Below are 25,787 nucleotides of genomic sequence, written 5' to 3' on the forward strand. Positions count from 1 at the left end.
TCCACTGATTTTAATGCCTGTTGTCCAATATGAATTCCTACCTTGTTTGAATATTATACTGTATAAGGGCTTCTTGTTGTAGCTAGTAGACTTCGTAGGACATGTATTCATGTAAATCAACGGGATCATAGAATGGTCCTATTCTTGGGTACAATGTTATGTTCCGTATCCTACGATAGGTATCTGATGTGAATTAGTAAGATTTCGACTCTCCCTTCCTCTTTCTCCTTTTGATCTATCTGAATAGAACTGTTATTTATTTCATAGTGTGTTTGGGTAGGCTCAACCACATTCTTTAGCATATTGATGTCCATATATTTTACTTCAGGTATTCCATTATGTTGTGGATCTGGAGTCAGCAGCAGACCTGGGAGCTGCTGGCATAGCAGCTAAGCTCTATTCGTTGAAGAGTCTCCCTTTCAGCTCCCCTTCCAGAACTACAACAGCCAGATCGCGTCCTCTTCAGAATAGTACTAAATTCTTATTCAATAAACGCCAGAATTACTTACCAGAACAAAATATTCTTACTCTTCTCTGTTTTGGCTCCTAATTACATCACTTGGACTGGATTTCAGGGAAATAATCCTCTCTGAGACGTTGCAGTTTCCTGCTATTCTGCAATCCCAGTGGTGCAGAAAAGGCAAAGAGGGTAACATTTTTTTCCCCAAAGCACCTAAGTGACACAGAAACACAGTCCCATTGACTTTTAATAAGTTTTGAGCTCCCAGATGCCAAGGCCACTTATGAAAATGGGGCTTAGGAGCCTAAGTCGCTTAGGCCAGCATGTTTGAAAATTTTAGCCAGAGTGCCTAGGTCAAAACTATAAACTCATAGACTTTAAGATCAGAAGGGACCATTGTGATCATTGTAGGCCACAGAACCTCACTCACTCCTGAAATAGAAGTAAAATTCTGCCCATTATTTTCCCTCCTTTCCTACAAGGTATAGTACTTTCTTTCCTTTAAGTGTTACAGAGCCACTCCAATTCACCCCAGCCGAGGAAAGGATCACACTGGATCCCTCCTCCAGTCCCGTATCTCAGCTAAGTGGCAGGGTATGGCAGGTTGTCCCTGTAGTCCAGCAGCCATGGATAAAAGGGAGCTGCTCCTACTATCTGAGTGGACTCCACCTTCTTGTGGTGTGAATTCCATCTCTTGGAGCAGCTTCATGAGAAAAGTAGTTTCAGCTGCTGGGACCTTTAGTTTCATCTTAGCAGCCACTGCTGCTGACCATAGTACTTACAATGCTTCTGCTCCCCTTCCAGCTGCACATAGGCAGTGGGAAGATGGTGCTGCTGCTGCTCAGGCTTCAGCAGAGCAAGCCAATGTCATAAGGATTTCTGATCCTTAAAAGGGTAAGGCAGCTGTTTATTCTTTATGGGGCCTAGTCATTGTTCCTTCAAGCTCAGCAACCAAGCAGTGGGACCACACAGAAAACAACATGCAACAATGGTTTTCACAGTGGACAGCAGCTTCTCCTGTGGGTCACAGCAGTCTTTAACAAAAGTCTTTCCTTTTGGGTCCAGGCACTTACACTCAGATTTCAGGTCATCTTGTGGATCCCATGTTAGTTCTCCTCCAAGGGGTAAGATCATCTTCAGCAGGTTAATAAATAGGTCTCAGAGAGATGGGCAGAGGAAACCCTTGAGCAGTGATATGAGAGCAGTCCCCCTGATGAATCCATTTTCGGTTCTTTCAGGCAGCCCAACATTTCACAGTCCCTGTCTGGCTCAGACCATCAGCAAATAAAAAGCACTTGGGAAGAGTTTGAAGGACGAAGCTCCCATTGCTTTCCAATTATTGGGTACTAAGGGAAAAATACAGGAATACACTTAACAATATTTAAAGGATCTGAACAGGAGTCAGGAAAAAGGAACACAATGAGGCAACAGAAGATTTTTTTTCTTCTGGACCCTTTTTTTGAGAATCTCCAGCTAAACCACAGTAATCACAAGCAAGGCACACCACCTTTTTTCCTGCAAAGATGCTAGGATCACTCTCTCAGTTACAGTGATTCCCACAGATGCGTGGGTGGAATTCCAAAAGAAACCACAATTTAAAAAAAGCAATGAGATTACATAGGTCCATGCAAGGTACACCTGTGGATTCATTGATTCTGGGATACCCCTCTAGAAGATAACCTGTTGCCATATCAAATTCCTCCCAGACAATAGTCACATGTGTTCATGATCATGGAAAGCTTATCTCCAGAAGAAAATGTCTTGTACCCTGAGCATTTTGCTTGATCAGTGGATAAGATCATTCAGGTCCTCCAGAAGAAGGGCATTTACCTTTCTTCATCCAAATAGAGTAGCTGAGAAAAATAGTGAAATAGAATATATGGGACAGGTGTAGAGGATGCAGGATCAGAGGAGTCCACTTAAGCATGGTACCTACTCCTTTCCACACATACCTTTTCCAAGTGGAGAAGCATGGGACAGACGCTTCAGTTTTGTGAACAAGGCACCTCTCCTCACTTCACGGGATAGGTATTAGAAATAATTGCTAATTGATTCTTGCTACAACCCAGTATATCGGGTATCTAATTGTTTGATGCACTGACATCTGATATCTTCTGAAAAAAGCCTGGTTTAAAGAAGGCATTTGTCTCCTCTTGCAGATTCATAGAATTAGAGTCATGAAATGTAGGCCTAGAAGGGACTTCTAGAGATCATCATATCCAGAGCCCTGTGTTGTGGCAGAACCAAGTCAACCGAGATCATCCCTGGCAGATGTTTGTCCAACTTGTTCTTAAGCACCCCCAGTGATGGGGATTCCACAACCTCACTGAAAAGCCTATTCCAAAGCCTAACTGTCTTTATAGTTAGAAAGTTTCTCCTAGTATCTAACCTAAATCTCCCTTGCTAAGCACATTACTTCTTGTCCTACCCTTAGTGGGCATGGAGAACAATTGATCACTGTCGTCTTTATAACAGCCCTTCACATATTTAAAGACTGTTATTAGGTTTTCCCTCAGTCATCTTTTCTTAAGACTGAACATGCCCAGTTTTTTTTAACCTTTCCTCATAGGTCAGGTTTTCTAAACCTATCATTTTTGTTGCTCTTCCCTGAACTCTCTCCAATTTGTCCACATCTTTCTTGAAGTATGGTGCTCAGAATTGGACACAGAACTCCAGCTGAGGCCTCACCAGAACTGAGTAGGGTGGGATAATTCTTCTTGTGTCTTACATAGGACACTCCTGTTAATACATCCCAGAATATTAGCCTTTTTCACAGCTGCATCACATTGCTGGGGCATATTTACTTTGTGATCCACTTGTAATCCCCCCAGAACCTTTTCAGCTGTTATTCAGTCTAGCCAGTTATTCCCAAAATGGGAACTCAGTGTGTGGTTGTGTTTGGTTTTTCCTTCCTATGTGAAGTACTTTGCACTTGTCTTTATTGAATTTCATCGTGTTGATTTCAGGCTGATTCTCTAATTTGTCAAAGTTGCTTGGAGGACTGGATTCGAATTCAAAAGTGCTTGCAACCCCTCCCAGTCTAATGTCATCTTCGGATTTTAAAAGCATACTCTCCACTCCATTAGCTAAGTCATTAATGAAAATATTGAATAGTATTGGACCCAGGACTGACCCCTGCATGGCCCCTCTTATATGCACCCTCTGTTTGACAGCAAACCACTGATAACTATTATTTTAGTACAACCTTTCAACTAGCTGTGCGACCCACCTTACAGTAATTTAACCTAGATCACGTTTTTCTAGTGTGGTTATGAGAATGTTACATGGGACTATGTGAATAGCGTTATTAAAATGAAGATATACCACATCTACAGCTTCCCTTTATCCACTAGATCAGTAACCCCAGTCAAAGAAGATTTCAAAGAGCTCATTGTTGTTTGTGTAACTTAGAGAGTATGCATGAATGGCGCAAGCTGGAATCTAAAATTCCTTAGCATACATGTGAAAACACTTTATATTCAAGAGGGTAATACAGGTGTGAAAGAATAGAGAAGAGAATTGAGGTTCTAAGGAGGAAAAGCTGACTCCTTCAGCTACCTGCAGACTCAGCCTTCATTCCACAGATCTGCCTCTCTTCCCATTCATGAGCATAGAGTACTTTTTCACATGTAAGTAATGCAGCCATCCCAAATTCACTCCAATAAAACTTTTATGCCGCACCTTTGGCATTAAAGATGCAGTCAAAAGCAAGGTAAAAAATTCAGAAGTTGAGGTTCTATAAGTAACATTATTTCAGCTCCATGTTTTATAATGTAAACTTTAAAATATGACCACTAATATATTCGGCTACATTTACCCAGTTACACAGGAATATAAAATACAAAATACATACAAGACAGCCCAAATATTAGAATTTGCATTTTCCTTTATTTTATTTATGCAATCCAAATGTAGTATCAACTCATGCTTTTGCATTTAATTTTCTAGTTTGATATAAAACAGTTGCTTCTGCTTTATTAATGGTTTAAATGGTTCCAATTGGTTCTTGAAGTTCACACCTCAGTGAAGCAAATGGGGTGTGGTAGACCTGAGTTCCAATCTTCATTGCTCATTTCATTTTGACTTGCAAATTTTCTGCGAACCTGGGTTAACGGAGCACCTATGTGTGAGTTTACTTTGTGGAGGACACATCAGCTTGGAAGGCAATCTTTTAAAAAATCATTTTAAAAAATGAAAGCTAAATATTTGTTGAATGTTGTAGAACGCCACCAATATGGTAAATAGCCTCTAAAATTGTGGGATTTATGATTTTTTTTAAACACCTTATCTTCTTCTGTCTCTGATTTAAAGCTAGTTTTCCTGGCTTATTTTGTGTTAAATACCAAAAAAATGTTAAATTTCCATCATGTAATATGTCTGAGCAGCGACCCCTGTGCATGCCTGACTGGTCAAAGAGCAGTGTTGAGTGATGTCCGGCGGGGACAGAACTTCGTTAAACTCTGCTATTGAGTGCGCTCAGAGTAATATTTTCAGTTGCTTAGAACATTTTTTTTGTTTTGTTTGTTTTTCCACAAGTTCAAACAGGGTGTGGATTATGTACTTGCCAGATTTCAGCTTCAGCTGTTTTACTGTAGGCCTGTTGAAAACATGTCTTCAGATTTAGTTACACTGAGAAAAATGTATCATTTGCACTCTACTAACTCAAACTTTGACGTCATTTTGCTCAAATTTTGCAAAATAATTTAGGCAGAGAGCAAGCGTAGACCTCTTCAGCACAAAAGCAGAGGACTGTTTTGGAAGTTTTACTGGTATGTGAAACCCTAAGTTAGAGGGAGACCTTTTGTTAAAAAAGATGAGCTGCTGTAAAACCGTCACCACTGGCAGCTTCTGTAATAAACATATTGGGACAGATTCTGTTTTCAATTATACCCGCATTACATCTGCACTAACTCGGCTGTCATGGCCGTGTCAGTGCAGAGTAATTCAGTGACTATAATTCCCTTTTAAAACTGTAAATGACACCAGAATCTGACCCAGTGTGTATATAACAAGACCTGCTTGGCAGCTGTTATAATGGCATCGGTGATGCTACAAAACTGGACAGGAAATGAAGAATACTATATCCAGTAGAATACTGTATCCGGTAGAAACCATAGGGGAATTTAGGTAGGCAGAATACTGTAGTTATCCATGTTTAAATTTAAACGGGCCAGATTCTCCTTTAGACTGTGTCCGCTTTACACTACACATCCAGCACAAAGCAGCCATAAAGCCAGAATAGCCAGCATAGAAGCAAGATTCTCTGGTATAGAGCCAGTGCAGTGACTTCTATCATGTCATACCCCCTTCTGGCTGACATTGTAAGGGTCAGAGCTGGCACTCCCATCACAGAATCATAGAATATCAGGGTTGGAAGGGGCCTCAGGAGGTCATCTAGTCCAACCCCCTGCTCAAAGCAGGACCAATCCCCAACTAAATCATCCGTGCACCCTGGCAATCTGCTGCCATACGAGCCCCTTGCGGCTGTTGGCAGGTGGCACAAGTTAAAGCAACCTTTAGCCGAGACAGACCAAAATTGGCGGAGCCCAAAGATTTCTGAAAGCAGCCTTCACATACCACCCCAAATTTCACTCAGCTCTTCAGCTGCAGCCAAGGAACTGGGCTTAGAAGTAAATCCTTAATGTAGGAAACAATGCTATGAGAAATTCACCTCCTCTTAACTGAAAGATGACATCTCCACCCCAACAGTCTAGTCTGTTAGTGCCCCAACAGTCATTGAGGGTATTTGTTCAGAATGATCTCCGAGGAACTGGGTGGGAGGGGAGAAGTTCTTACAGCACCTGCCTGACCTATCTTAACCCTATTTAGGCAATGGGATCTGATATGATCACACCTTGAGATTAAAAGAGTGATTTCTCCATTTCAGGTTTAGTTTCTTCCTAGGAAACCAAGGAATTTCCTAAGAGAAGGACATAACTTTAACAACAATAACAACACGCTGCCAAGGCACATATGCCCCTGAATGTGTCCTTGATGATTTACAGTAAAATTACTATTTGAATTTGTGATAGACTTCAGGAAGACTTTCTGCAAAGGTCTGGGTTACTTTGGTTAGATCATCAAGTGGCTAGATCATTATTCTTGAGATTCAGTTCAGAGGAAGATGTAGGAAATATAGGTCTAATTCTTTTATTCAAACTCAGTAAATGGTTTGGGACAATTAATTTCCAATTGTTTCCCAGTAGAGCAGATTTACTTGTATATTAATGAGGCACAGGTGTTAGGCCCCTGGTGTCTGCATGCCTGGGAGGCATATTTAGGTTGTTTATCTAGTCAGCCATAGGTACTGCAAGGTACTCAAGCTTGCCTTTAACAGTGAGGCTTTTTAATTTTTTTGATGTTTTTAAAAATTTGCTAGCACCTGTTAAAATTTTAAAACTGATCATGTAGAAAGAAGTTGAAGTGATTTCAATAGTAAATAGCACTAAATGTTCCAGAAAGTCCTCTTCTGTTAACTGCCTAACTGCCCAGCTTGACTTTAAGAAGAAAAGAAGGTTCATTTATGCAAATATGTCATGCGAGGAACTAATACAGTCAACAGTATACTTTTCTGTTGCATATTTTTGGAACAGGTACCTCTTTGTCCATGGCTGAAACATGAATATGCTTATATTAATATTCATTTTTCTTGTCTATTCACTGAACTGCAGTACCAACATTTTAGAGAAAATGGAATAGCCTCCATAGACATTATGAATTTCAGTTGCTGGCATAATTATAGCGATCTACATATTCATTAAATCCAGAGAAGAAATGTGTCCAAAAAGACAGCCATGCATTTAGAAACAGTACACAACTAAATATATACATTAAAAAAGTTCCCTTCCTTCTGCTTATCCAAAATTACTTAGTGTGAGATAGCCCTTATGTCAGCTGAGGGTTTTTAATAATGTTCATTCCTTCTTTTCTTTCATGTAGTAAAGAATGGGAAGAACTATTTGTAAATAACAATTACTTGGCAACAATACGGCTGAAGGGGATTAATGGGCAGCTGAGAAGCAGCAGGTTCCGTAGTGTTTGTTGGAAGGTAAGAAGAAATATTTATTGTGGTTGCAATATATCAACACATTACCTGATGCGTTGGAAAATTACTGATGCAAAGAATTACTGAATTTTCCAAGAGACTTCATTCCAATGTTTTCCTTTCCATTTTATAATTCATAGGACATTTGCTAATCATATTGTGTTGCCTTAAAGCTGAATTACTGGTGATAGTGAAGGATTTATATGAAAAAACATCTTTGTGTTGTGTAGCATTTTATTTTTAGTGTACAATTTCGTGTGACACATCCATGTTTCCTGATACTGTTTTTACATTGGAAAACATGCATATTGAGTGAAAAGGGGGACTTCGGCCTATAATTTCATATTTTATGGACTAACTTTGATTTGTTTACAACCTACATTCTGCCTCTCCATAAGCAGCAACTGGAGAATCTTTCCCAATAAGAAAGAGAAAATTAAGAGATTCGTGGCCTTTTTGTACTTTTTGGATAAAAGTAGGAACTTCCAGTCATGCAAAACAAGAAGAGCCATCAGAAACCTTATTTCCTCCTTGAGCAAAATAAATAATATTGAGATACACAGAATGGAGATATAAAGTAATGTGTAACAAAATGGTCAGGGCTTTCTCCCTCTGATAGAGGAGAACATCTTCCCCAATACACTTGCTGTATGTGATGGAAGTTTTTCAGCTTGATATCAACACAAGACTTACAAAAAGAAACTTAAAATATACTGAGTAAGTGACAGTAACCAAAGAAAGAGAAGTAAGAAATTGAATGTGTACAATATTAAACAGTTTTGCAATTTATAAAAAATATTTTTCTTCAGGAAGGGCAGGAAAATGGCTGCCCCAGAATTTTTACACACACATTGTTTTGCACAGCCTATTCCTTCTTGTGTCCTAGAATTAGTTGCCTAAATCTGTATTTAGCCACCTAAATGAAAATGGCCTGATTTCAGAGGTGCTGAGCACCCACAACTTCCATTTAAATTAAATGAAGAGGGGCTTATCACCTTTGAAAATCAGGCCATTTTAATTTGGAAAACTGTGTGTGTGTTGAAGTGCCTAATTTTAGGATATGTATTTGAAAATGTTGGCCAAAGTTTTCGTTAAGTTCTTAATATTGAATATTCTAAAAAGAATTGTTTGGAGGCATTTATGTTCTTGACTGTATTTCCTAAGTATTTTAAGAATAGTTTAGAATGTTTCAAAAAGAAAACTCTTACCTCTTTTAAAAATGACCAAAGAATGCTAATGTTTGTCCATATCTTACATCTAGTTCAAATAATCTTCCCCAGTTCAAAGGGGGAAATTTACATCTCTGTGTGTCTGATCCTCCAACACACACAAAAAGAACATTTATCCTATAAAATTTAGAGCTTAGATTACATATTTTCTGAACCCCATCTTGCAAAGTCAGGCCTGTAAACTACCTCGAAGTGTGGAGGATGTTCTTTTTTTGTCCACAGTTGTCCTTCCAGTTTATCTCAGATAGAATATATTTTTTGAATACCTAACTTCTTTTCTGTAATCTCATTGGTTGTAAATATGTTACATCATCTCCATTCATGCTATGCTTGCAGCTCCAATCTTGTATTTTTCTACTTTGATCTCTTCCTATATTTATCTGCTGATGAAAATTCTTCTCCTTCTAACAAATACATCTTTTCCTTTGTTGATAGCTGTTTCTAAATGTTCTACCACAAGACAGAAGTCAGTGGATAAATAAAACTTCAAAATTAAGAACATGGTATAACAAGATTAAAGAAATAGTAAGTAGAATATAAAAAGCATCTTCCACTCATATGCCTGGATATTGGAACAGTACTTCTGATATGAGAGAAGTCCGAAAGTAGAAACCATGTTCTATTTCACCCCCCCCCAGCATATTACAAACCCTCGGAAAGCTGGACAGCAGGATCTGGTCATCAACAATCCACTTTCACAGGATGAGGGGGTAAGCTGAGCCTCACTTGTATCATATATTGTGCATGCAACAAAATAAAAAATATATAACTACTACTCCTGGTGCTCATCATCAGATTGGCAATAAGAGAACTCCTGGCCGATGAAGACTTAATGGGAGTACTATCGTGCCACTCCTAAAATGAGCTGCTGTTGAGCAGTTGGTACTCCCTCTCTAGGAGCTAAGTATACTGCCTATTCAACTCTCCCAACTGCTGATGTGTTGCTGAGCAAGAGATCAATTTTGGGATTTGATTCTACTTTCACTGAATCTGGCCAACTGGTCAGCCATGTAATATGACTTGTATCATCCGCTCTTACTGAAATGTCTGCACTTTTAAAACCAAATGAATTATTGCTAAGTGAATATGCAATGGAACTAATAATGATTTGCTGCATATTTTGAAATATTGCCTGTTAAAATAATTATTATTCTTTAGTTTTTCAAAATAAATGTAAAATGCTGTACATGAATATCAGTTGAGTTGGTTGGATAGCGTGTCCAGAAAAATATTTGTAGGTTGATTGGTGATTTATCATGCATGAAGATTCTCAGTCAAATTGTGGGTTGAATTGCTTTCAGTACTGTATTATCAAAACATGTTTACTATTATGTTCTCTCTCTGCCACTTAATAGTTAAAAAAATTGGTATAATGAGATAGAGCTGGGATGAAAAAGATAATCAACCCCCACTCTTTTGAGGTCATTTAAAGACTTGATTTTACACACAGCGTTGCATGAATTTATCTTTCTAGGGCGGGGGGGGGGTCGGTCTCAGCCTCAGTGCTGTGACTCCCAACAGGTGTCAAAGGCTAGCCACCACCCTGTGCCACTGGATGGAAGAGGTGTCTGGTAAAGAATAGATTGAGAACCACTGTTCTAGAGTCTTGAGTACTCTATGCTGGTAGGGGATTATTTTCTATAGGTCATAGCAAGCAAGGAGAAATTAAGTTATTGTCATTGAGGAACTCCTGCAAAATGAAAGACCTAGAATTTAAAGTAATACCGAAAACATGAAAAACACATTTGGCCTGATTTTCAAAAATACTGAGTAGCCAGCAACTCTTATTGAAGTTTGCAGGAAGTGTGGGAGTGCAGCACTTTTGAAATCAAGCCACTTAGGTGTGTACGTTTAGATTTAGGAGCCTAACTTTTTGCCACCCATTTTTGAAGATCTTAGCTGTTCTTCATAGAATATCAGGGTTGGAAGGGACCCCAGAAGGTCATCGAGTCCAACCCCCTGCTCGAAGCAGGACCAATTCCCAGTGAAATCATCCCAGCCAGGGCTTTGTCAAGCCTGACCTTAAAAACCGCTAAGGAAGGAGATTCTACCACCTCCCTAGGTAACGCATTCCAGTGTTTCACCACCCTCTTAGTGAAAAAGTTTTTCCTAATATCCAATCTAAACCTCCCCCACTGCAACTTGAGACCATTACTCCTCGTTCTGTCATCTGCTACCATTGAGAACAGTCTAGAGCCATCCTCTTTGAAACCCCCTTTCAGGTAGTTGAAAGCAGCTATCAAATCCCCCCTCATTCTTCTCTTCTGCAGGCTAAACAATCCCAGCTCCCTCAGCCTCTCCTCATAACTCATGTGTTCCAGTCCCCTAATCATTTTTGTTGCCCTTCGCTGGACTCTCTCCAATTTATCCACATCCTTCTTGAAGTGTGGGGCCCAAAACTGGACACAGTACTCCAGATGAGGCCTCACCAATGTCGAATAGAGGGGAACGATCACGTCCCTCGATCTGCTCGCTATGCCCCTACTTATACATCCCAAAATGCCATTGGCCTTCTTGGCAACAAGGGCACACTGCTGACTCATATCCAGCTTCTCGTCCACTGTCACCCCTAGGTCCTTTTCCGCAGAACTGCTGCCTAGCCATTCGGTCCCTAGTCTGTAGCTGTGCATTGGGTTCTTTCGTCCTAAGTGCAGGACCCTGCACTTACCCTTATTGAACCTCATCAGATTTCTTTTGGCCCAATCCTCCAATTTGTCTAGGTCCTTCTGTATCCTATCCCTCCCCTCCTTCTTCTTAGTAGTGCTGTGTCTGTTGCACAGTAGTATATCATTAAGCTATTTTATTAATCTCAATTTTTCCAGCTTGTTACAGTTTTAGAAAATTTTGGTTTTAACATGTTCTAAATAAGAGAAATACAGTTATTTGGCTGGATTTATGGAATGTGCATCTGTTTTACAGATATTTGTGCTGGAACAGTGTTCTGTGCATTTCTGTTTTATTCTCAAATTAATAACCAATAACTGATGTGTTTTAATTTATTACTGTGTTCCTCTGTGTTTTATAGAGAGACATTTGAAAGGACAATTCAGTTATGAGACAGAACATCAAAAGCCAGATAATGAAAATAGGAAAATCTATAGCCTGAAAACGGGGAGGGACTTTACATGCCATAGACCCAAATGTAGGTCCAGTTATAAAGAAGCCTTGAAGTTGTTGCATTTCTGTTGTATTGGTGGTCTGTACAAAGGCACTCCAAACCTACTTTCTGCACTGTGGGTAAAAAAATGGCTAATGAAAGGTCAAAGTTATTATGGCAGGACAAATAGCAAGTGAGTACATACGCACCACAAATTCACAGTACCAAATCAAAAGTAGGAATAAAGCAGCAGTCCACCTTTATGCATCTCTTTATACAGAGCCGCTAGAACAATTTGTATAGTGGGGGTGCTGAGAGCCATTGAACCAAACAGTAAACCGTGTATATAATGGAAACCACTTCAAGCCAGGGGGGTGCAACAGCATCCCTAGTTCCAGCACCTGTGCCCTTATTTCCAATGGGGTAGTCAGATGCACCACACCTTTGTACTGTCCTTTTTAGCCGTGGGGATTCTGTTTCCCTACACCCTCACAGTGTCTTATCAGCAAAGACTCTTTTCTAGAGCCTTACTCAAATTGTAATCGGAGTCTCATATAGGCAGGTGTCAAGGTTCCTCCCCCACTCTGAACTCTAGGGTACAGATGTGGGGACCTGCATGAAAAACCTCCTAAGCTTATCTTTACCAGCTTAGGTCAAAACTTCCCCAAGGTAACAAATATTACCCCCGTTATCCTTGGAATGGCCGCTACCACCACCAAACTAATACTGGTTACTGGGGAAGAGCTGTTTGGACGCGTCCTTCCCCCCAAAATACTTCCCAAAACCTTGCACCCCACTTCCTGGACAAGGTTTGGTAAAAAGCCTCACCAATTTGCCTAGGTGACTACAGACCCAGACCCTTGGATCTTAAGAACAATGAACAATCCTCCCAACACTTGCACTCCCCCTTTCCTGGGAAATGTTGGATAAAAAGCCTCACCAATTTGCATAGGTGACCACAGACCCAAACCCTTGGATCTGAGAACAATGAAAAAGCATTCAGTGTTTTACAAGAAGACTTTTAATAAAAAATAGAAGTAAATAGAAATAAAGAAATCCCCCCTGTAAAATCAGGATGGTATATATCTTACAGGGTAATTAGATTCAAAAACATAGAGAACCCCTCTAGGCAAAACCTTAAGTTACAAAAAAGATACACAGACAGAAATAGTTATTCTATTCAGCACAATTCTTTTCTCAGCCATTTAAAGAAATCATAATCTAACACATACCTAGCTAGATTACTTACTAAAAGTTCTAAGACTCCATTCCTGTTCTGTCCCCGGCCAAGACGACTACAGACAGACCCACAAACCCTTTGTTTCTCTCCCTCCTCCCAGCTTTTGAAAGTATCTTGTCTCCTCATTGGTCATTTTGGTCAGGTGCCAGCGAGGTTACCTTTAGCTTCTTAACCCTTTACAGGTGAGAGGAGCTTTCCCCTGGCCAGGAGGGATTTCAAAGGGGTTTACCCTTCCCTTTATATTTATGACAGCAGGTATAACTAAGATTAAATTCGGTGAAGAAAGGGTATTAGTCTGGATGGGACAGTGTCAGATAAACATTTAAGTATTTGAATGCCTGTTTTGTTTTTCACTGTTTGTAGAAGCTAAAGAAAAAGTTATAGAAGCTAAATTAAAAAATCTTTCCATACTAGTTTTATCTTCCTGCAGTTAGCAAACATTGACTTACTTTCCCCTTTGTTTCTTGTGGGATATAAGCCACCATGGTAATGAATTGTTTACAGAAAATAAAATGTTTAAAGGCTGTAGATGTCCCTATTTTCATTTCCTTGCTTCTGATATTTTGTTTTACATGGTCTAACGTCTTTTCAAATCTCTCTCTATACAACACAGTAATACAGTAAAATAAATCAATTGCTTATCTGCTGTGAATTTTGCCCCTCTTATGCTCTGATCAGTACTGTCAAGCCACCATACTGCTACAGTGGGAGCTGCTTCTGCTTTACACTCCTTTTTCTTCAGCAGTACAATAACCTGATGGCATTGATTGGCGCATTGGAAGGGTAAAATGACAGGTTAGCTTTTGGGACGGGTTGGTGAACAGGGCCTGGATGGCAGAGGAAAAAGAGGAGCACACGTACAGGTACAGAAGTCACTTAAGTTAATTTAAACTATATTTCAATTTAGGATTTTTTACATTAATAATTAGTTATCTCCTTCTACTCCACATATGAGACTCTCCTTTGCATAGTGTGTTTGAGGGACTAGAGAGATGTCCTCTGTATGACAGGTATTTTATTGTCATGCATTCCCTACTTGATTTATTTCTGCCAGGGCTCAATAGCTCACTTGCAAATAATTGGCCAATGTGCAAGTTAAGCCAATTTGTAATTACTTCTGAATACTTGAAAATTATGTGGTCCAGTGCATTGCGCATGGAGCTAGGAAGGCCAGAAATTTATGAGATTTAATCCCTGCTCAACACTGACTTACTGTGAGGCCTTGGGCAAGTCACTAACCTAGCTGTCTGTTTCTTCATCTGTAAAATAGTGATAATACCTACCTCCCAGCGATGTTGAGGATTAATTGGTTACATTTTTACAGCACTTTGCAGATAGAACTTTCTATATAAGATTAAGATATTGTAGTATTTTTTTGTTTCATGCTATTATTTTGCCTTTTTTCAGTCCCTTTGGAACAAATTTTTCCAGGATAAAGAGCTTCGAGCAATGATTGAACAAGATGTGACAAGAACGTATGTAGACCTATGAGGAACTTTTTAAATAAAATTCTAACTTTCTTTTTTTATGCTGTGTACACTGCTTTGTGTTTCTTGACCTAAAATTTTATTACAATACAAGGATTGGTGTGTGCGTGTATGGAGAAGTTTTCTTTGAGAGAAAAAGGAGAAAAAAGTATTGAGTTAAACTCTAGAGATTTGTTGATGGTATTGAAATGAAGCTCTCCTAAATTAAGATATTAGGAAATGTTATATTAAATATAAAATACATTTTTCTGTATGAAACAAAAATTGAGTAAGAGTAACTGACAGGTCTTTTGACTAAATTATGTTCATAATAAAAGATTGAACAGATGATTTTCTGTAATTCTTAACACTTATTCAATCAATAATAAAAGCAGTATATAATTAGTGAGAAATGTCATTCATCGAGAGAAGTTTAGCATTTCTATTTTTAAGTATCATTTTTCTAGTGTTGTTTGTCACAGATGCCTTTTAAAATTTGCCCTAACATCTCTGTGACTATTCTTTCATCTTTTTGGCCCTTAGGTCTTTCCTGTTTAGAAACTTTTCTGAGTTAGAATATTCAGTTCCTGAAAATATTTCATCAGGGTTTGATTACTGACTGCAATGTGTAAATCTAATTAAATTCAATTATAGTTTTTTAAATATGTGATATGTTACTACACTAGATGGCATACATTTTACTTATAACTTGAAATAAAATAATATTGGTCAGTCTTTTAAAAACCCTTGTCTTTAACCTATTTCATTTACTATATAAATGTATAAAAACAAAGCAATGAGGAAGAATCATTAATAATGGTTTCTGGAATATTTTGTATGTCCATCCCTAGGCCTGTTTGAATGCATTTTTGTCTGTAGTATAATTAAAGTATATTCAGATTTTAATGTAAGTTCTCACAGATGGTAATTTTTGTTTGTAAATGGAAATGGTTCAGGATGTTCTAAGATTAAAATATATACATATCTAAACTATAACTGGGGAATGTATATTAGTATAGTGATAGATATGGTAGTTAGAGGACCATTGTAAAAAAAAGAATATAAAGTCCAGACTGCTCTGGCATTAGCAATGGAGTACAATGAATGGATATCTTTGTTGTCCATTTATCTAAATAAATGTGAATAATGAACATTCTGCGTAGCCATTTATCCAAAATGTTGTCTACGTCCAAAAATAACAGTGCTTCATCACAAGTCATCAGTATCAAAAAAGTCATGAAGTGTGAAAGTTAAAATTCTCATAGTAACATTAATTTACCTACATTGCACATACGGTACATACTTATTTAATTGCCTAGCTAATCATAAAACATGTTATATGTAAAGTGGGTGAGTTAATTTTTCTATGAAAATATTAGAGTTTACATTTCCTGGCTTTTGTGTTTAAAACAGTTTTTAATGTTGTATTCATAATTTTTCATTTAAATTCTTATTAAAAATGGGTGGGTGGAAGGTAGGTTAAATTGCCAGAGCTAGCATTTAATGCGACTCCATCAATTTTAAATATCATAAATAAATATAAAATTAAAAATGGTTTGGGGTGCCATTTTTATGACTTCCCATGTTTTAAAAAAGTTTTAATTTACCTTGTTATTGCATGAAATACCCTCACAATCCAACAGAGTAAATGGATTAGCTTGTTGTACATGTGAATCTGAGAAAGTAGCTGCATACACAAGCACAGAGTAACCACATTAGAAAAACTGCAAAAAATCATTTTCTTTAATCTTTCAATTACAGTAATTTTAAGTGTAACAATACTAAGCATTAATAAACTTGCACAGAAATGTGATACTTTTTTTTTTTTAGGTTGGAGTTTCTGTAATAGGCTCTAAATTTTAAATTTCAAAATTAATTTAGATAAATGGGACTTTGAGAGAGGTGAATTCATACATTTTCCACTGCTGAAAACATTTTTCTACAAGGCTGGGTTAACATGGCAGCTGCATACCTGAAAGAGCAACAGAAAGATACATCTGTAATTTGCATTTTTTGAGAATTATGGTGTGTTTTTCAATCAGACATTTACAATCCCCCACGAAGCCACGTTGGAACACTGCACTGGGAATGTCAGATTGTGGGCATGGCTTATTAGGCCCTGCTACAATTTTAGCATGTTGTTCAGCATATTCAGAACTGACTTTTAAAGCATTTAATGTTTGAATATTTTTCATCTTAAATCTGGGAAAAGGGCCTATTCCTTCGTAACTATTTACAAGCAAAGTATTAAAGGTTTTTGTTAAGCCATTTTTAAGTTATTAGTGATGAAAATCTCAATGATGAAGTTTCTTGTTTTGCTGTCCAAGAGCTGAGAGGTATCAGAATTGATTTTTCTTCAGCTCTACAGAAATATTTGTATCTGAGCTTTAACCAAGCATAGTTAGTTTCATCCTCAAATGTGAAGCTTTTCAGAAAGCTGTGAAAATAGGCGGTTATAACGAAAGTACTAACCTAACCTTAATTATGTATAGCAGCCACTACCAGGCTGCCACTATAATACTATATTATATTATTCCACTAAAAAAGAAATTCCTATCTGAGCATACACAATAGTTACTCGCAGTAGATGTAAGAAAGTCATGAATAATTACCATCATTCAGCAAATGCACTAAAGAACAATGCTGGTGTATTTTCTATTAATAAAATATGTAGAAGCTAAAGCATAGCTTTTAAAAGTTCTTCCCAGCTCTCTGTCTCAGAAACCAACTGTTTCACCTCAGATGCAAAAATTTATTTTAATGCTATATAATGTGTATATGTTATTTTGTTTTGTGAGGATACATCTGTGTACTCAAACTAAGATACCATTCCACTCACTTTCATCACCTTCTTTTCTTTTAAGTTAGGATTCTGAATACCCAGTCTTGAACCTGTCTCTCAAACATTCCAAGTTAAAATAATTTGTAGGGATCCCCACTGGACCATCTCCTGTGTTTTCCATTTCACAATAGAACCTCTGCCTGCTGCTAAAATGAATTTGTACATCAAGATCTATATGTCTGAAGAGAAGTAGTGGTAGCTGCTATTGTTTCAAAGAAAAGCAACTTAGGTTGAGAGAGGTGAAGTAGAGCAGCTTTGTCCTTCTTTCCAAGCTTATGAGAGAGCTGGAAGGAAAGGAACATCTATGCAGTTGATGGGCCTATCTACCACACATTCATTGAATTCTCTTTTTGAACCCACTTACACTTTTGGCCTTCAACATCCCCTTACAATGAGTTCCACAGGTTGACGGTGTGTGGTGTGAAGAAGTACTTCCTTTTGTTTGTTTTGAACCTGCTGCCTGCTAATTTCATTGGGTGCCCCTTGGTTCTTGTGTTGTGTGAAGGTGTAAATAACATGTCCTTATTCACTTTCTCCACACCATTCATGATTTTATAGACCTCTATCACATCTTCCCTTACCTCTTTTCCAAGTTGAACAGTCCCAGTCTTTTTAACCTCATACAGAAGCTGTTCCATACCCTTAATCATTTTTGTTGACCTTCTCTGTACCTTAGTGAGGCATGATTTCCCTTTACAAAAGCAATTTTGACTCTTCCTCAACAAATTGTGTTAATCTGTATGTCTGATAATTCTGTTCTTTACTGTAGTTTCAACCTCGTATTTTGGGGAGAGGTATTTTTCTCTTCTCCCACTGTGCCTGCTGCTGTCTTTCCCCTATTTGGCCTATTTCTTTGGGTATGCCTAGAAACGCATTTCTTCACAGGCCTCCTGTTGTCTTTGGGTGGTCCGATATTCCTGGGGAAAGGGACAGTTTCTTTTCTTTCCTCCTCCAACCCCAAAGTGTTGAAATAGTAGCAATAGCTTCTGCTCTTCTGGCAGCTTATGCAGTCCTTGGTGGGGTTTCCCCACCCATGCTGATAAAGTTGAGCAGAGGGTAGGGGATCTGTCTGAGAAAAGAAAGAAAAACGTCCCCCTGGAGCCCCTAAATACCTTAAATTAACTTTTAGAAAAAACAATTCACTCACCCTGACTTTCACTTGTATGAAGTGAGGGTATTTTTTTAAAGCAGACTTCAGTGCTAATTCATTTGCTCCCACTAGCTGCAATAAAACATGATGATAAAATGCCTGTTTTTAATGTAATCCTCACTCTGAGCTGTAATTAGACATAGTACCCTACTTTTTTTCTAAAATGTTTCCTACTTCTTTTGATCTGAAGGTACTGTACTTGTAAAACAGACTCTAATTGTACACTAACATTCTCTGTAAAATTCTTCCTGAGCTGATAGTTCTCTCTTAAGCATCATGGTCTCTTGTGTTCGCATTTACCATAATTAACACTTAGCCAGCTTATTCATGAATTCATTTTTATCCTTCCTTCCAGAATCTCTGATATTGTAGATACTCAGAGATATCTTTGCGTATTTTTGAGTTTTCTTTGTTTCTTTCTTTCCTAAACTCCTTAGGGCAGGACTGAATAACAGTCCTTCATAAATAATCTCTTCAAAATCCTAAATTACGTTGATTGCCATCTGCTGTACTGTACCTTTGAAGCCTCAGATGTGTCCTTCCTTTACAGTAATGTGATTATTACAAATGCAGACAAGTTTCCAACTGTTGGTCTAACGTTATTCCCATCAAATGCCAGGAAAATGTTATATTCTTCAGCCCAATACCAGGGCCGTAATCAGGACAGGGTGAACGTGGTAGCCATGTAGGGCACAAAGCTGATGGGGGAGGAGGCAAAAAAATGGGGTGGAGAAAAAAAATGGTAGGGGGTAGAGCCCTGCAGTGGCACTGGGATCCGCGAGTCCAGTTACCATCCCATGCCACCCTTCCTTCTGCGGTGCTGCTGCTGGCAGTGCTGCCTTCAGAGCTGGGCAGCCAGAGAGTGGCGGCTGCTGGCTGGGACGTTTCATGTTGTTTGCGGCGTGGGAGGACTGTTTTTCTTTAATCCCGCTCCCATCCCACCCTCCAGTACCTGCTCCCAGTGTTCCCACATTGCTTGTTGACTTCTTATCCCACTTCCGCTATTATGGCAGCGGGACCTGCGGGATCCCAGTCCCGCTGCCCTCCGGGATTGGGATCCTGCAGGACCTGCTGCCTTAATAGTGGGAGTGGGATAAAAATTCAACAAATAATGCAGGAGTGGATGGGAGTAGGTATTGTGGGGCAGGATTAAAAAAAATAGCCCTAGGCAGGACTCTAGTTGGGGGCACAAATATGCTTGCTCGCCTTGGGCACTAACATCCGTAGTAATGGCACTACATACTACCTTGCTTGTTCTCTTTAATGCCACCATTTTCAAGTCACTTAACTGTGCCTCAGTGCTTGGCATTTGTATAGTGGCTCACATCTGAGGATTCCAAAGCATTTTTAAGCATTAAATAATTAAGACTTTATTATTTTTGTGAGTACCCACAGTGTTGCTAACTATCACAGTTTTCTCTCAAGTCGCATTACAATTGGTGTTTTCCTTAATCTCAGCTACTGGAATCAAATGAATATATGAGAATCTGAGTTTTCATTTAAAAAAATGTTTCTAGCCCTCATGGTTGTGGCGAAAAGCATGAAAGTGTGATCCCACTGAATTCGAATGGCTCAAAACCCAGCAGCTAAATGAAAGAACTCCCAATTTGTCTTTAAAATGATTTCTGAATAATTCTCATTATTTTTTAACATTTGGGGTTGGCAGTATTGTATCCACTATGCAGCTGGCTAACCTAAGCCACGGAGTTAAGTAACTTACACAGCAAGGCACAACAAGACAGCGCAAAAGCCAGACATAGAAGGCAGAGGTACCTAACTGGAGTACCTTATGTCCTGTTCATATTCTACTTTACATGAAGCTTTTTTTTTTGGATAATTTGTAGTTTGGTAGCACCTAGAGGCCCCGTTATGCTTGGCACTGTATAGTTTTATCCACAATCACTCACTTGTCTTTCTCCAAGCAGATATTTCCTGTTACACTTCCTTTTGGGCTATAGTTTCTGACATAGGAACTGATGCTAAAGACCTAAGATAATTAAACTGTTCCAACTGTTGAGCACCATCTGAGCCTCTATCTAATCTATCTTTTCCATTGTATATTTGCAAATTCCTTTTGAATGGTTAATACAATAATAATAAATTATTCTCTTTACAAAATAAGTGTGAATAATGAACCCTATGCTGCAGTATTTCACTTTTTTTGTCTCCTCCCTCAACTGTTCTGCTATAGCATTCTCTCACTGTTATCATTATGATAGAGGAAAAGGTTAGAAGAGGCTGTCCCAATACACATTTAAAACATTGTTCAGTCTTATGATAAAAATGAATGTTTGCCCAAATTTTTGGATATTTTAAAGGAATAACTTCAACCCCTCACACCTCTCCCTCAGTATCACATTTTTAATCTAACTGAAGCAAAAACATTTCTATGAGTAATTGAATAGAATTGATTTTGGCATGTTAATCTTGATAATCTGCCCAGTGTTATAATGTTAAAGAAGAAAAACCTGCCATATTTGGGTGATCACACCAAAATAGCAGCTTGTGTTTACATTTTCACACTCTTAGAGGTGGACAGTAGAGACATATGAATGACTGTTCTACGTTCATTGTTCCTGTGTAATATACACAAAATACTTGCTCGTGCACACACAACCAGGTTTCACATATGCACCTATTCACAGCCTGGAATGTGAAAACTTAAACACAAGGCATTCTTTGGGAGTTGTGAGCCACTGCTGCGTGTTTATTTTAATTACTAGAAAAATTAAGCAGACTTTTGGGAATAAGTGTCAACGATCAGTCTGCTGCCCAATAGAAACTACAGTTCTGAGTTATCTTTTGAAGTGTTCTTCTATTCTTTTGTCTAGTTCTCTGCACCATACCTTCCTCTTTTGTTTGTTACTGTTTCAAACAGTCACTATTTCTCACAAGTGTGGAGCCTTCTCAAATACAGACAGCTTTTGTGTGAGCTTATTTTTTGAGGCACATCCTGTATAATTTTAACCCTTCAGTTTGCCTCTCCTTTGAATGTCCAAGGAGCAGATTGTACAGGAATACATTGCTTGCCAGTAGTTACACATTAATATTTGCATTGCCCCGGATTGTTGGGCAATAGGATTTTCCCCAGGCTTCTGACATCTTCTATTTCCTTCCTCTTAAGTTTTTTAACACTTGTTCATAGCTCATTCTCTCTTTTATTTCTGCAAAAGTATCAAGTGATTTCTTGAAATTAAGGTGATACGCGAGACTGCTGCTTCTGAAAATCTGATATAGGATGATTAGGCATTTATATAAAGTTTCAACAGGACTAGATAAATGGCAGTTTGCTAGACCTCAAGAGCTTCAGGAATCCTATTATTTCTTCAGTTGTGAATGCAACTCCCATTATCTATTGATCAGGTCCCAGAGTTTTATGAGCAATTTCCTAGACATCTTCATGACATAGTAAAACATTTATTACAGCATCCCTTTTTATAAAAATACCTTAAGAGTCCACAGAACTAAGCACAAATTATTGAACTTTGATATATATTTATCTCCACACTTGTACTCCCTGTATACCATTTTGACGATTTACAAATCAGCGAATGTATCAGTTGTATTATTTTTAATGGCTTCCTTTGTCCATTTTTTAATCTTGCAATTGGAGATAAGGACTGAGTACTGATCTTGAAATAGCAAGATAGTCCTGATATTTCAGTTGCAATTTCCAACCTCAATCACATTCAAAGCATTCAAGCAAGTATATTTTAATTATTTGAGGCCTTGTGTTTCTTCAGTGTTTCATTTTCTTGAAATCAAATGTTTTAATGACTAGTAGTCTCTTTTGCCATATCATGAGTACATCCTGAGCTATTTTTGAATCCTTTAGTGCAGAACTGATCAACAGGTGGGCACAAACTGGAAGTAGAAGCAATTGGAGATGTTGTGGTAGGTCACACACCACCTTCTGAGAGCAGCATAGTCCCCGGTTTGCTAGATCTTATAGCAGGAGTCTGGGTACAGGAGGGAAGAAGCCTTCCCCCCTTGCTTTGGCAGCTGCTTCCCCACTCCCCTGCCCACTCATTCCATCTTTTTACTCTCTACTTGAGCAAGGCATGGTTCTAAGGCAGAGCAAGGGTCTCTTCAAGGAAAAGCCATGGGACCTCCAAACTTTGGAACTCTGACAGCGGGCATCATGTTCTTATATGGCACACTGTCTTGTGGATTAGATTTTCCAGGTCAGTCACATTGTCCGGCTATCCCGAAAGAAGGATAGGAGACACTTGATATGGATTTAATCTGACTGAAACTTTATTATTAGATGACTGGGACTACCGGGCAGATAGAAGTGTACAGTGCAGGCAACTCCAGGTTCATTCAAATAACTACCCAGCCATCAGCCCCACTTAATTTTCCATCTAGGTCCTCCAGCCAACTCATGGCTTGGACCTTACCATCTCCTACCCCCAACCCCCGGTAGGAGGAGTAAGGTGGGCTATAAGAAAGGGGGGTTGGCTCCCTTCCATACCAATCATTGGAGCCCTGAACCACTCCTCGTTTCGTTCCTTTAACCAGCACCTCCTTTTCAAGTCCTTTACCAGGCCATTTATCTGGTTACTGGATGCTTTCCTATGGAGTACCTGCACTGGACATCTGCCCCACACTTACAAAATAAGTTGTGACGTATAGCCTGAACCCCCTTTCCTCCTCACCATAATAGGTCCTTCCTGATACCCAATGTGGGGAAGGCAAAAAACCCGATTCCATCTATGCCAATATGGTGGTGAGGGAAAAATTCCTTCCCATCGCTCCTAAAAAGGAGTGACAATGCCCGTAGCAGGTCCTAGCTCAACCTGATATTTGCATCTCGTGGGGTGGGAGAGTGAGTGCTGCCTTGCTTGCTGCCTCTAAAGCACTGCTGCCTTTCTGCAGCAAGCCTGGACAACGTGTCCCTCACACCCTGGCTTCAGGAGCGGTTACTTACAAAACATTTGGTAATTAGAACAATCTGCCTGTCATTTAATTTTGTTCTTGTGTAACTCTAGTCTTTAATCATAGGGTATTATGCATTAAATGTGATATATACTTAGGCTTGACATATGCTAAATTATATGGTTCACAAAGTTTTGTTTGCAAAATAAATACCACAACTTTTTCCTTTAATTGTTATTCCAGCAGAACCACAATACGCAGAGAAAATGGGAAAACAGATATTATAGCATACCTAGGACTGTTTATAGATGCCCAGGTTTATATCTAAATCAAGTGTCTGAGGTAGTTTTTGTGAGCTATGTGGTTTACATTAATAGAATGTTTTTCTTTTTTCAGATTTCCTGAAATGCAGTATTTCCAGCAAGAATGTGTGAGAAAAATTCTTACAGATGTTCTGTTCTGTTATGCTAGAGAAAATGAGCAGTTGCTTTATAAACAGGTAATGAAAATATCATACAGGTGGCATCCATTGACTCAACATTTTCTATAGAGCTTGACAAATGATTGAACAATAATGTAGGTTTTATTGTATCCAAAGTTGTATCGTAATGCTTAAGTAATCAAAGAGCTACTTGTCAGCTTCATGGTAAGAAAAGTAAGCTCATTCAAGCACATATGCTTCCTCCTCATAAGACATTCCCTCAAATTGTCTTCTGTAAGCTGCTAAATCTTATCTTCCAACTTTTCTGAATATGTTTATTAACAACCTCTTTTAAACCAAAAGCTTTTCTGGGCTTAGATGGATAAATACTGGAATACATGCACCACCGTTAAAATGTATGATACTGAATAACAATATAAAGAAGTTGAAGGGTTGATGGGGATAATCAAGCAGTTTTACAACATACATAACATTTGAAATTCTTCTCTGGTTTCTACAACATGAAGCAGATATACTGTACGTTCGCTGTTTGGCCCTTGACCATATACTACAGCACCAAAATATGATGCAGTATAGTGGGTGCAGTTGAAAAGTTTTAAATCTTTTTATCAATATATATGTTAATGAGTTTCATTATATTACTAGATAGAATATCTACTCAAGCCAGTAGTCTCTTACTGTTAAAAGGTAAAAGATAGCATTTCAAATGCACCAATTGTGCATTCCTTTTAAGATGAAAGTTAAATTCAGCATTTGCTCTTAAGGTTTTAAAATGAGCATAATGTTTAAATGCTTTAACAAGCCTCATGTACAGTACTGAAAGAAACCTAGAAATCAGAATATTTTATGTTTACTTTAGGAGTAATTTAACATATTGTGCTGAGACTAAGAACTGAGTAACTATGAACAAGGACTAAACTGTCGAGAAACTTTTACGTAGACAGAAAATGATTTATGACAAAAATGCAGAGTTGCTGTAAGGTTACAGATCTTTATAACATAGTGTATCCTTTCACACATTCTGCAACCACTCCATCCCCAAGCTAGGAAATTATTTGTGTCTCATGAAAAGATCCGCATATTTGAGTTGAAGCAGCAACTTATCAAGAGCTGTCTTGTAGATGGTTTCGAAAATCAAATATACAGTTAACAAAAGCAGCAAATCTCTATCAGCTGGCAATTTTTTATTTTTGATGGACTGTAAGTAGAGAGCTACCTTGTGTCATGGAGAGAAAAAATTAGATCAGCAAGCTGTATTTTTCAGGGCACTGTTGAGGAAAACACTCCAACAGTACCCAGCCTTCCTCATTTCTAGTGAATATAACTCAAAGTATATGTGATGAGGAGGTGATGGGGGAGATGGAAGATCACATTCTAGCTAATTCAGAGTATCATTTATTAAACAAGAAATATAATTTCACTCTTTGATATGACTTAAAAGGACTTAATTACCCCCTGCTTGTGTTTAAAATCCTGTAGATTCCTTACAGAGAAATAATACCTTGCTACGTAAGGCTTGAATATTTAGCTAGATCAAATTAAAAAAAAAACACACTGAGTTTCATCACAAGCTGTTAAAGCTATTATTTTGTACTAGGTGACACCCCGTTTAACATAGACCATATTGTTAATAGTTATGGGATTTTATTGAATTAATGAGACTGTTATCATGTAGTAGAGTGTCTTGCTGAGTTAATTGAAACTGCAGAGATTATATAAATGGTATTAATGAACTTTGACTGCCTGATGCCTCGGCTTTAATAAAGACTGCTTGGTGGGCTAAATGAACATAGGCAGATAAAAGAACAGGTTCAATTTTGCGAGCCTACAGGCTGTTGAGAAAGAAAACTTCTTTTTACCTCTGTTTTTGACTGGTGTCACTTCAACAGTGCAGTCATTTCAGAAGAAGGTTGCCATGAGAGTAAAGGGAGGGGTAAA

General features: G+C 38.4%; 1 protein-coding gene across 1 annotated transcript in view; it reads left to right on the forward strand.

Annotated features, from left to right (window-relative positions):
- Positions 1-25,787, forward strand: part of TBC1D5 (TBC1 domain family member 5) — a 470,928-nt gene that overhangs the window by 248,888 nt on the left and 196,253 nt on the right. The window contains exons 6-10 of the mRNA XM_084621915.1: positions 7,400-7,508; positions 9,170-9,259; positions 9,373-9,444; positions 14,479-14,546; positions 23,804-23,906. Of these exons, the coding sequence (XP_084478041.1) occupies positions 7,400-7,508; positions 9,170-9,259; positions 9,373-9,444; positions 14,479-14,546; positions 23,804-23,906 (442 nt within the window). The remainder of the gene's footprint in view (positions 1-7,399; positions 7,509-9,169; positions 9,260-9,372; positions 9,445-14,478; positions 14,547-23,803; positions 23,907-25,787) is intronic.

The sequence above is a fragment of the Lepidochelys olivacea genome (genome assembly GCF_965140295.1).
Source record: "Lepidochelys olivacea isolate rLepOli2 genome assembly, chromosome: 2".
NCBI lineage: Eukaryota > Metazoa > Chordata > Testudines > Cheloniidae > Lepidochelys > Lepidochelys olivacea.